We start from the raw sequence: 13,137 nt of genomic DNA, 5'->3' as shown, positions 1-13,137 counted from the left end.
CAAGAGCTTGTAACACTCCAAAGAGAAAGGAAAAATTGAAATCGCATCATATGACCCCTTTAAGTGTACATATTGTGACCTTGAATGTGGTGGCTTGATTATTGTAGTCATAAGCCATCGGTTGTAGTTCGTGAATAAGCAGTTGCCATTTGGTGTATGAGTTTTGTTGTATGATCATGCATGCATTCATTCTGTGTTGTCGGTGCGCACCCTTTTTTGTACAGTGAAAGTTTTCTAGACCTTCAGCTCCGCTTTATGCAAAAAAGTACTGCTAATAAATGCTTTATTGTGTAATAGTCTTATGTCTAGGGTTGGGTATCGTTTGAATTTTATCGATTCCGATTCCGATTCTTATCGATTCCTAGTTTCGATTCCAATAATCTATTAGCAATATCATAAATAAATACAACTGAACAAAATTTCAGGTACAGAAACTAATTAAAAGTTTAAAAACTGCATAGTTTTCTTTTCATAAATAAAATATAGATTAATCAATTAAAGTTATTAAATATATTCAGTCAAGATCGGTGAATGATTTTCTGTTGTTCTTTGATTAACATTCATGACAGGCAGCGTGTTTATTAGGCTGCTGTCTCTTTAACACCGAACGCACACAGATCTAAAAATACTGTACATGTGTGTTTTCTTTCTCGTCTGTTTACGTTCACGTAAGACAAAAATGGCTGTGTTTATGATGATATACTGACGTAGTTTTCTGCATATTGGTCGACAAATATGAAAGAAGTCAGTTTCGGCCCGGAACAACCTTTTCTACAGTGGAAATACACGGAATGGTTCGAGAACGGACACAAACTGGGAACCCGTATCGCGACCTCTGTTCTCTGTGCTCGCGCTTGCGCTTCGTGTGCGCTGCACGCAAACAGGGCGCAGGTTCTTTCCGTTCCTGCATTTAAATAGTTTTTAATCACATTCAAATGCGAATGCAGGAATCGTTAAGCAGAATCGAAATGCACGCGTCTTATCGAATACCCGGTTCTAAAATGGAACCGGTTTTCGATACCCAACCCTACTTGTGTCCAAGTTCTGGCCCCTCTGCAGTGAAATTGTTGCGTAACACGGGAACCTTCCAACTTTCTCCTTTTTTTTTTTATTTTTTTTTTCCAGGAATGAGCTACCATTCACTCACCGAGTCTGTTGCATAATGGATGTCCGCTCTGTCTGCCTAATTACCCAAGCCAAAACAAACCATAACAGATCTAGTCTATTCAGAGGATAGCAATAGGCCCTCACTCCACCCTCTCCCTTAACGTTACATATCAGTTTAGAACAGAGCAGTGCAGATTCTCTCTCTGGTGTCTGGATTGCTTTGATTTGCTGGTTTAGCAAAGGGGCGAAGGTAGGTCTGAGGCAGAAAACCGATTTAGAAACTCTAGTACCTCAATTATCTGGGGATTAAAATATCCAGTGTGCTGCTGCTTGATATATTTATATATATTAGTTTCTCTTCCCTGTAAGATTGTGAAATTTTTTTCCTGTATAACTTGAAAACCATCAACGCACAATGGTGTCGACAACTCTGGCCACGGTAACGATTTTGACTACCCTTGCCGCTCAAGTGAATCTGTCGGATTATCTATGGCTCCTAATCTTAGGGTTCATCATAGCGTTTATCCTGGCCTTTTCAGTGGGTGCTAATGATGTTGCCAACTCGTTTGGTACAGCAGTGGGATCAGGTGTAGTTACGCTTAGGCAGGCCTGTGTTCTTGCTACTGTATTTGAGACTCTGGGCTCTGTGCTGATTGGAGCCAAGGTCAGCGAGACCATCCGCAAAGGCATTATCGACGTGACCATGTACAATGGCTCAGAGCACGTGTTGATGGCTGGATCAGTCAGCGCTATGTTTGGTGAGTAGTTTATGAAGCTTAATGCTATTATTAATGAATTTTTTAATAAGTAAAATTGAGGTTTCTCTTTTTAAGTTTTATGTTTTCATTGCTCTTAAGGCTCTGCTGCTTGGCAGTTGCTTGCCTCTTTTCTGAAGCTTCCTATTTCTGGGACCCATTGCATTGTGGGAGCTACCATTGGCTTTTCACTGGTCGCCAAAGGTCAGCAGGGTGTCAAATGGCTGGAGCTTCTTAGAATTGGTGAGTCAGCTGCATTCACAAGGACGTTTCATTTGTAGTTGCACTTGTGTGAGTATTATGTTAGTCAAGAAACTGGAGATGTGTTTGTTTCTTTACGTATAGTTGTTCTTTGTTCTCTTACAGTTGCTTCTTGGTTCCTCTCACCTGTCCTCTCTGGCATCATGTCTGCAGTTCTTTTCTACTTTGTTCGCATATTCATCTTGCAAAAGGTAAATAAATTGATACTTTTTCAAACTTGGATGTAGAATGAGAAGAATAAGATCACACCAAAGCTGGGTGTTGGCTAACAGTCTGTACTTTGTTCTTTGCAGAAAGATCCAGTGCCCAATGGTCTGAGGGCCCTGCCATTCTTCTATGCTATTACAATGGGAATCAACCTGTTCTCCATCATGTTTACTGGAGCACCAAGTAAGTATTGCTCTAAGTCTGCCTTTTGCATGTCCATTAACACCCTAACCAGATGCCCAGACTCTGCCAGACTGTGTTTACAGTGCTTAAGGCAAAGCAGTGTTTAACCACTGGGCTCTGGAGAACTCAGTGGAGCACTCATGACGCAGGCATGTGGTGCCTTTATTCATGACCTCAATCAGAGTGTTTTTCCTTCTCCATCATAGGAGAGAAAAAACAGTGGAATAAAGAATTCATGCCCATCAAAATGAACCATCAGCCACCGTAGAGAAAGCACTCGGGTGTTTTTGAGTGCCGTTAACTGTTGAGCTCTGAATACTTTTGCCTTTTGAATTTGAAACCCTATTAAATGAGCAACCTTTGCTCCTTTTTGTTTTCTCTTATCCACAGGGCTCAACAATTCAAGAAGTCAACTGGCCTGGGCCGTTAAATGAAGGCTTCAGGCCAGAGTATGATGCAAAATGCACCCTCTGAGTGTGTACACATATGCACTTCCAGGCGGGCGCATTTTACGTAGGCACAGCAAGGTGCAGCATACATACACACATTCACATAGCAACACACACACCTTCGGCTTTAGACATCCTAATGCAACATGTAGGGCTTCAGAGAAAGTTATTATTTGGGCAGTCTATAGTTAAGCAAGTTAGTTATGGGAAGTCAGTGTGTTTTTTTTTAATAAAGTCCTTAAGTCAAGTACATAAAATGAGTAAGATTAAGTTTAATTGTTACAAAACCTTTTGACTTATTAATGTTAAATGCTTAGACCATTCAGATAATTTGTAGTGGTTTTCATCTGACACACTGAGCACAGTTTCTAATCACTTTAAAGATTAATAGTTTCTCAAAATGAAAAGACTGTCCTCTAGAGCCCATTTAATCATTCCAGTGTCACTTCAGGACTCAGAATCAATCAGAATGAGGTTTCTCTTCAGCCAAATTCATCAGCTGACACACATCATGTGAGCTGTTTGAGTGCATCAGGACAAGGACATATATCCTCACAATCTCCCACACCAATTCAGGTCGACGTAGTTTGTCATAGCAGAGACATCTTGGCATAAGCTTATCCTGATCTTTGGCCACACTTAGTGACATTGTCATGTCATCTGCTGTTGGATTAGCTTTAAAGGAACCAGATCACCAGACACAGTCCCTTTATTCCTCCCACTCTCAGCCTGTTTAAGGCAGTTCACTCAGGTTCAGTTAATTCAGAGCGTCTCCCAGGACAGGACAATACTGGCACTCACCGGGGGGAGGAGGAGGGGGAGGAGGCATCCGGCATGTCATGAATTGTTGATTGACCTCCTTTGTCTTCTGAAGGGAGCTGAACGCAGGCACACATGCCCTGTAAAATTTCAGTCAGTATGTAACTAGGTGGAGTTTCCTTGAAGTGGTGTGTTTGCGCTGGTACTTGGAACACCTTGTTCTTCTGGTTTTGTTTTAACCGTTTGTGCAGTATGAAGGTGACAACACATTCCAACTCGCATACTGTACAAAAAGTTTAATCCATTCAAACTAGTTTGGCATGTGATATATAGGTGAGATATGCACATCAAGTCAGTAGGGATGTAACGATTAACCGCGAGCCGGTTGAAAATAGATTTAAATATGTGACGATGTCTTTAGAAAAGTTTAGATGGTATTTTTTCTTTTCCTCTTGCCTCTGTATAATGCATATTAAAGTTCATAAGTGCAGCGCTGCTTTGTTTACAGCGGAAACTAAGGAAACGCATTAAGCGCCACCTGCTGGCAGAGAGTAAATCTGCGTCTCATTCAGCTCCTCTGCTGTTTGTTTCATGCAGATATTTTTTGTTTCACATTTCACAAAACTGAAGTCAAACCATTCTGTTTTTGCTTAAAATTTCGAAATTATACAATGTAATGTAATGTAAAGTAATTTGGTTGCCTCTAATTTTAAATGTAAAGAGCACAGACAAAGACTTAATTTGTTTATATGAAGAGATTTATTTTATTTGTTACTAATTTATTTGATTTGGGGCTTGTTTTAAAATTTCAATTTAGTTTTGTTATTTACATTTACATTATATTTACATTTTGGTATTTACCAAACGCTTTTATCCAAAGTGACTAACAAATGAGGACAATAGAAGCAATCAAAACCAACAAAAGAGCAATAATTTACAAGTGCTATATTATTATAGTGTTATATTTCAGTTTCACAAAGAAACGTGCAGTATTTTGTCCAAGCAATAATAAAAGGACACATTTAATTTATAATTTGTCTTAAATCTCATTTTGTAAAAAATTAATCGTGAACCGAATCGTGAAATCAAAACCGTGAATCAAATCGAATCGTGAGTTGAGTGAATCGTTACATCCCTACAAGTCAGGGATTCGCTTCTAATAATCCTCTTTCCCAAACATGGTGCCTCTCAACACTTTGTTAATCATGTTCTATAACCCACCCCTGCCCCCAGTTTCAGCACACAGACGTACGGTCATTCAGCAACCACAGTGCCTGGAAAGTTCTCCCCATGCAAAATACAGATGACACAAGCCCTCTTTCTGTTTTTAATGTTAGCAGCCCTCAGCATTTGAGACCTGAGTAGGCGAACAATTATTTTTTTGTTCTAATTTCTAATCTGTTTAGTTAGTCAACTAGTTTTCAAAATAACTCCTCTTAAAGTTTGGAATAAACTACATGACTTTTGCCCAGATTTTTGCCCCAATTTACTATCTAGAAGAGTCTATACTAGTTGCTAAAAGTCAGAGCCAGTCTGCAGATTCTGGGCAGGCACAGTTGCCATATTTCAAAGAAAAACTCTTAGTGTATGATTGGCACAGTCTTCAGACTACGATTCCATCCAGTCAGAGGAGATCAAACTTGTTTAATATTTTAAGCCGATTTGAGAATACATTGTTTTCATTTGTCATGCATCTCCTAGCAACAAGGCACATGTTTTGGCGTTAGTTTGTTGTGTTCACAACGATTTAATAGTCTGGTAGTGTGTGAAGCTCATCTGTTACTGTATTATACCTAATTTTATTTCTGTAGCCATTTAGAAACATCGTCAGGCGTCTGATGCCTAGTGTTTTAAAATCTTTTCAGATTTGAAGTTTTATAGTGTATTCTGGCTTTTACTTGTATTATTCATATTCCTAATTTAAGAATAAGGGCAATGATGATTGGCTACACCCTCCAGCCCCCAGTACTTCAATGCTTGCTTTCCAGTCTGCTTCCCCTTTGGAAAAACAGAAAGTGGGGTGTTTTGGTTGCCCTGTGGATACAAAGCAAACACAAAAGGCAGCAATAACAGACTTTGTGGATTTGAAACTGAATGTTTTTATATTTGGCCAGACTTATTCAGCATGACTCAAAACAGTTTACAGTGTCAAAAATAACTTTGTTTAAAGCGAGATTCATTTGTGGTTACTAGACTAGTGGCAGGGGTAAAAAAAACTGGGTGTCTCTCAACAGACACCAAACAACATCCTGGTAGTGCTACAAAGGTAGAATGTTAGGACACCATAAAAGTTTATTTCATGATCTCAATTAATTACCAAAAAATGCTTGAAACTTTCACAATGCGCTAGGGGTGGGAGAAAAAAAAAGATTCTCTGATGCATCGCGATTCTTTCTTCAATGGTTCTGAATCGATTCTGAGCATGGTTTCTCGCCGCATACGGTAACGTGTGTGCGCTAGAGACAATCGCGGCAGGCTTCATTGCACAGAATATGTGCTGTGAGGCATGTGCGCATTGCTTGACAGTGTGTGCTTCCACCCGGCGTTATTTCAGTATAATCGTAATTGAATTGAATCGTGAAACCAGTGAAGATTCACACCCATATTTTTAAGATGGCTTTTAAGTACTGTGGTGAATTTTAAGTTTAAGATGGATTTTAGCTTTGTGTTTGATGTTCTGAAGCTCGATCGCGGCTGCGGTTAAATGCACTTGCATCTCCAAATACTTTTATACGAAATTGATGTAAACATTCAGTTATGTTTTCAGAACAGGACAAAACAAATGATATATCGAAATAGAAATGTGCATTAGTGTGAATCGGTGTGAATGCAGCCTGTTAAAGCTGCCACTGTCTGTGATCTCATCAGTAATAATCAAAACAGCAATAATGCTGAGGAAAAAAGAAAAACCCATAGCAATGATTGTCTGTAAACTTTCGGATAGCCTACTTAAAGAACACTTGACATGATAATCGTAATTGAATTGAATCGTGAAACCAGTGAAGATTCACACCTCTATTTTTAAGATGGCAGTACTGACTTACAGAGATTCCAACTATAAACAAAAAGCATAGAAACGGCCATTTTGGTTAAAATGTAAAGTTGTAAAGATGTATTTGCACAGTAGAAGAATTAATTAGGAAAAAAATGTAGATCAAGAATCGTTTTGGAATCAGATCGTGACTCCCGGAATCGGATCGGATCGTGAAGTGTCTAAAGATTCCCACCCCTACAATGCGTGGCAGTCAAAGACCACAAATGGCATAATTTGCATAAACACCAGTGCCCAGCCCACAATGACTCATGAACCATCGTCATCCCGTCACCGGGTCGAGTTATTGTGCTGAACGTGTCTGGAAAAACTTGTGTTATTGTGTAGCCATGGATAGCAGATTTTATTGTGAGGTGAAGTAGGAAATTAATCCACTTTCATTCATTCATCCCACTGCATGTTTGTGGTATGGCTGCTCCCCTTTGGTGGCGGAGTGTTTGTCAAACTATGTTGATGTGAGCATAAATGCATTCCCTGCCTAACTCACATGCACAGGACTGCTTTTCTCACACACTGAGCAGGAACTGTGCCAGACTGCCATACTTGATAACTGGGCCCCATTCGTTGGCCTTTCTCTTATTTCCGTCATTCACCCCCTCACCTCCTCTGGCCACACCTGTTCTGTCCCTTTAGATGCTGTTAATTCATTTGGGTTTTGGAAAGTTAAGCTGTTCCTCCTTCATGTACCTCAGAGCTCTATTCAAAGAGTGAGGCATTCCTGGTGTCTTGTCTCCTGAGATTGAACTAAAGTTGCATAACCAAAGCATGCAGCGGCATGGCATGCCCTGCAGCGTCCTGTAGTAATATGTGCGTGTGGCACAGCACAGGAGTTTATGCCCCATTGCTCCCTGTCCTCTTATCTCTCAACCTGTCTTTCTGTTTATTTTTCACAGACCTACTCCAATACGGGGGGGGATATTAGTGACATGACATGTGGCCAAGTATGGTGACCCATACTCTGAATTAGTGCTCGGCATTTATCCCATCCAAAGTGCACACACACAGCAGTGAACACACACACACACACACCCCGTGAACACACACAGCAGTGGGCAGCCATTTTTTTTGCTGCGGCACCCGGGGAGCAGTTGGGGGTTCGGTGCCTTGCTCTTGTCGCAATAGCCTTTTAAGGTACTCGCACTTGCTGACCATATGGTACAGCGGACTTGTGCACTGTCTTGTCACTGCGAAGTTTTGCTGCTGCTGTTCACACTCACCAATCACCTGAAGTGTTATGTAAGAGGACAGGCCTTGTGCTTTCATTCTGAATGTGACCAAGATATTTGACACTTGGTTGCAGTGGTAGTTTTGGCTCGTGTTTCTATGGACTTCTAAACACTTACAATAGTCCTCTAACAGAAAACGATAAATGAGAGCCTGTGGCCTAACTATTTTTCTCTGAATATTCTTTTCTTCGGAAAGGGTGTGTAAGCAACTTTTTGATGCAGTAAATCCACTTCTTATGTCTTATTAATGTTTAACTTCAACACCATTACTAACAAGCAGGAATCCACAATGTCCCTGTCCATTCCCTAATGCTGTTTGTGTCGATGGTAGCACATGCTGCCTGTTGTCTCAAAAGCACTTTTCCTTTCTTCTCCTTTCCCTCGACACCCCTCTTGGTCCCTTTCCCCCTGTGAACGATGGGACTGCAGTGCTGGGCTTTGATAAGCTGCCCTGGTGGGGAGTGCTGCTCATTTCCATCGGCTTGGCCATGGTCACTGCTATCATCGTTTGGTTTGCTGTCTGCCCTCGGCTCAAGAAGAAGATCGAATGTAAGTATCTGTCTTTTGTCTTTGTTTTAATTCTAACCATGTAAACCATAAAATTGATGTAATCCTTAGCAATAGTACTGAGGCATATCCAGTTGCACATTGTCATTTCCAGAGCACAATTGTGTAGCATAACCGTTGCCAAATAGATTACTGAAAGAAAGATGAATGGGTGGGGTGCCTCAAGGGTTTGTGTTAGGCCCATTACAGATGTTTTTTGCATTGTACTTGAAGATATAACAATACATCAACCTTTTGAAGTTTTTTTTTCAGGCCCTATAAAAATATGGACAGCAATCTGTGGACATAGAAAGTTTATTAGCCTTAGGCCAAGCACCAGGTGTTCATTGGAGATAATACCCTGCAGATTAAAGATGCTGGCATTGGACAGCAGTTTTAATCAGTCACTTAGAAAGACAATATACTCTTTAAAGGAATGTTCTGGATTCAGTACAAATTAAGCTCGGTCAACTCTATATGAGGTTTTCTTTGTTTAAATTATCCTTTTCCTGTATCCTTGTTCATGCCATGCAAAAGTACAGGGTTTATTCGTTTAAAGTTGTGAAATGTATTAAAAAGTATCTTAACAGCTGTGATCTCGGTTACAGTTCACGGTAACAGAAGTTTAATGGCAAGCATATGTTTTATAATCCTCAAATCACATAACAGACAAAAACACACAAAATATTCTAACACAAACTGCACTTTCAAGAAATACCAGCTTTAGATTAGAATAGTCTGTTAGTCATCTAGTCTTTTTGTTTTTTTTAATCTAAAGCTGTATAGTTTGGCTGTGCATTGACAGCCTAATTGGGTCATAGTGGTCCACTAATTGGTCTTTGTCTAGTTAACTGGCATAGCCGGGGTCCAGCTGAGGTGTTGACTTGGAAGTAGTGCAGTCTCGTAGAAAAATAGAATGCGTGTGCTTTGACACCTATGAGCAGATCCGTGGACGATGGACCCTGAGTTATGTCATGCTGTCCTTGAAATGTAGGGTTATAGTGACAATTTAAGCAAACAGAGTTTGCCTGTGAAAGTTTATAGAATCGAGCGCTCATGTGATGGCCATGTGAACTGCCAGTGAGTAAAGTGCTTACCAGCCTTTGTACTTATCACAAATGATTGATCATATTCACCTTTACTCAACTAATTAGGGTTCTCAGTTTAATGTTAATACAATGTATTTTTTGGAGAGAAAAAAATTATGCATTCAATTAAACCCTTGACTCAAAGGTTAAATTAAATGATGTGGAAATCTTAATTTCTAAACTTCTAAAACTTCATTTTTGGCTGTTTTTAGCTAATTTCATATTTTTAACATGTTGATATGTACGACTTTAATGATATAAACATTTATTAATTATTCATATTTTGTGTAATATTGTAATGTTAATTCAGTATGAGAGGATGATCATATTTGGGGGATCTGTGGCAACAAAGTTTGAAAGCACCTGTATTTTAATATAAAGTAATGAAATGGATGATTTTTCTGCCTAATCTGTGTGTATTTAATGTACTTGTCTGTTGCCTTTTCTAATTTGCTAGCAAGCTTGGAGCTGACAAACTCATTTGATACACAGGTGAAGTAAAGTCTTCCAGTCCCTCTGAGAGTCCTCTGATGGAGAAGAGGGAGCTGCATGAAGCTCACGGTCCCATCCTGAAACCTGTCCCTGAGGAGTCCAGTGCCCTGTCCTCTAACATCCCCTCGGCCCCACCTCTTTCTGAGGAGCGCAGGGTCACCTTTGACATTGGAGATTCAGATGACGCAGATCAGAAGGACTGCAAAGAGTCAGAGACGGACAGTGGTAAGTCTGTAGGGCCTCACATGCCATGCCAATCATGACATACGTTTACTGTTTTTGTCGAAGTTTGATCATGTAACTTGATTCTGTTTTCAGCAGCTCCGAAGATGGCACATGTTCATTTCACCACTGGCCCCACCGTTCCTAGCAATGGTTACTCTCAGTACCACACAGTTCACAAGGACTCTGGCCTCTACAAGGACCTGCTGCACAAACTCCATCTGGCAAAAGTGGGAGACTGCATGGGGGAGGGTGGCGACCGGCCCATCCGCCGCAACAACAGCTACACCTCCTACACCATGGCCATCATCGGCATGCACGGAGACTTCAAGCCCAAAGAAGCTGACTTCCGTGCTACCGAAGATGGCGACAAGGAAAAAGCCAGCACCCAGGAGAGAAAGCGCATCCGCATGGACAGCTACACGAGTTACTGCAACGCAGTGGCGGAGAATGGTGCACCTGAAGGTCTTGGTGATGGTGAGGTTGCTTTGGAGATTGCAGACGATGATGCTGGGAGCAGCCATAGTTCTTTGGAGGAGGATAGAGCTGATGCTGACAGACCTGAAGTGTCGATGCTCTTCCAGTTCCTTCAAATTCTCACTGCCTGCTTTGGCTCCTTTGCTCACGGAGGAAATGATGTCAGGTAATGCAGCATTGTACTGCACAGTGCTCAAAAAAGATTTAAGAATGCTTTATAATCTTAAGCACTTCAAGCAATTTAACTTATCTTTTGTTTTCAGTAACGCAATTGGTCCCCTGGTTGCCCTGTGGCTGGTCTATGAGAGTGGGTCAGTTATATCTAGTGCACCAACTCCAATCTGGTTGCTGCTGTATGGAGGAGTGGGCATCTGTGTCGGTTTGTGGGTCTGGGGCCGTAGAGTTATCCAAACCATGGGCAAGGACCTGACCCCCATCACCCCCTCTAGGTATAAACACAGCCATGTTGTCACATCAGACAGCACCTGTTGTACAGAGCACAACCTCCCAACTGGCAGACTTCCCTAAACAATGCTTTGTTTAATTTCAGTGGTTTCAGCATTGAGCTCGCCTCAGCTGTCACTGTTGTGGTTGCTTCCAACATTGGTCTTCCAATTTCCACCACTCACTGCAAGGTAAGATGTGCCTGTATGCAAAACAAACCAATGCAAATCAAGTCCTAGACGGAGGCTATTTGAATGAGATTGCTAACTACAACTTGTTGTTGAGTGTGTATCGGGTTTTTTGCTTGCTTTCAGGTCGGGTCAGTGGTGGCTGTCGGTTGGCTGCGCTCCAAGAAGGCAGTGGACTGGCGACTGTTCAGAAACATCTTCATGGCCTGGTTTGTCACTGTGCCCATTTCTGGCCTTATCAGCGCGGCCATCATGGCCCTGTTCACCTATGTCATTCTGTGAGGCCTTGAAAGTCTGCTCTGCCTCCCTCTCTGCTTACCAGGAGCCCCCACCTGCAACCAGGATCCCCAGAGAGAGGTGGAGAGTATATCTCAACCTTCTCTGTCTCTCTCTACTTCCCCCCTCCGTCATTCTCGTGATGAGTGGGGGATGAAAAAGGCCCCTTTTGATAGAGCCTGTGATTCTTGGCTGCATCATTTTTAGCCTGTATTGATGACTTGTGTGCATTGCACCAGGTCACATACCATAGGCCAGAGAAGAAAATGTCTTCAAAACTAGAATGGTTGCCATTTAAATTCCCTCTTGTACATAGACGTCAAATTATTATTATTATTTTTTATTATTATGTAATTATGTACAGAACTAAATGTTTTTTTTAAGGTAAATGATCAATTACAATGCAGTATTAGCCTTCATTTTACATGCATTTTTCATTACTTTCATCATTTGAGCTCCTTAGAGAAGCTGTGTTTTGGTGCGAAGAATTTGGGGAAGAGGAATTTTCCTTATGCATTCGGTATGCTGCGTTAATTTTCCCCTTTTCTCAAGCAGGACTGACTAACTCAAAGCTGGCCACAAATAGAGCCTTATGAGAACCACATTTTTAGGAAAGTTTTGTGAGGGTTGATTAGCGAAGTAAATTGGTTGCTCACATCATGTTCCTTAATACAATTTCAGTGTCCTTTTCCAGATGTCTTGTTTTATTCTTAGTTCTTTTGTAGGTTACACTACAAAACGGGCCTCTAGGTAAACTAAAAATTTGCTGTTATCATTCTTTAGTCCTCTTTTCTTCAGTGGTTTACAGAATATCAAATTCTTCTTTTGGTGTTTTATACCACTGTTACTGAGCTGTTAATATTTGCTCTGCTTTGCCCAGCGTCTAATAACAACTATAACGGACCAACCTGTGCTTGGAGATGCAGTTAAACATCTCGGCAGCAACTGCAAAGATTCATGCTCCTTAAAGAACAGAACCGCTCTGCTGTAGTTAGCATGCTCTTGGCGACTCCCTTAAATGCAGCACTTCCCCAAATGTTTGCTGTAGACAATTTGAACTCCATACAGTGTGTTATGGCCCATTGTGCTGTCACCAAGGGTCGTTGTTGTTGCATATGGATGAAGTGTTACTAGGATACCCAAACTCTTGTTTCACCAGTGTAATGCTGGCCAGGGTTACTCCAGGGGCTGAAATATCTTAAGTGAATTATTAAAAATGTCCCCTGCCAAAATGAATTCGGCAATCATCTGTTTTTAGTCAAGAAATATAACCCCCTTTTCTGATATGTTTAAAAACAACCGATGAGCCTCTTCCCTTTTAGAGTATTACAGTAATGCTTTGCTGTGGCGCTTGACATCAGAAATGGTGAATTAAACTTGATAAAGGGAGTGAAGTTTCCTTAAA

General features: G+C 41.0%; 1 protein-coding gene across 2 annotated transcripts in view; it reads left to right on the top strand.

Moving 5' to 3' along the window:
* LOC107687859 (sodium-dependent phosphate transporter 1-B-like) overlaps positions 1–13,137 on the top strand; it is a 14,978-nt gene extending 1,841 nt beyond the window's left edge. Inside the window, exons 2-11 of one of the 2 annotated variants that reach the window (XM_016485344.1) lie at positions 1,126–1,865; positions 1,965–2,105; positions 2,229–2,314; positions 2,417–2,513; positions 8,429–8,548; positions 10,126–10,350; positions 10,447–10,990; positions 11,088–11,273; positions 11,375–11,459; positions 11,583–13,137. In XM_016485344.1, the coding sequence (XP_016340830.1) occupies positions 1,523–1,865; positions 1,965–2,105; positions 2,229–2,314; positions 2,417–2,513; positions 8,429–8,548; positions 10,126–10,350; positions 10,447–10,990; positions 11,088–11,273; positions 11,375–11,459; positions 11,583–11,738 (1,983 nt within the window). In that variant the 5' untranslated portion in view covers positions 1,126–1,522 and the 3' untranslated portion in view covers positions 11,739–13,137. Of the gene's footprint in view, positions 1–1,125; positions 1,866–1,964; positions 2,106–2,228; positions 2,315–2,416; positions 2,514–8,428; positions 8,549–10,125; positions 10,351–10,443; positions 10,991–11,087; positions 11,274–11,374; positions 11,460–11,582 lie in introns of both variants that reach the window. The other variant, XM_016485336.1, reaches the window with a different exon arrangement.

The sequence above is a fragment of the Sinocyclocheilus anshuiensis genome, unplaced genomic scaffold, assembly GCF_001515605.1.
Source record: "Sinocyclocheilus anshuiensis isolate Anshui unplaced genomic scaffold, SAMN03320099.WGS_v1.1 scaffold205, whole genome shotgun sequence".
Taxonomy (NCBI): domain Eukaryota; kingdom Metazoa; phylum Chordata; class Actinopteri; order Cypriniformes; family Cyprinidae; genus Sinocyclocheilus; species Sinocyclocheilus anshuiensis.
This window is presented reverse-complemented; position numbering and strand designations above follow the sequence as displayed.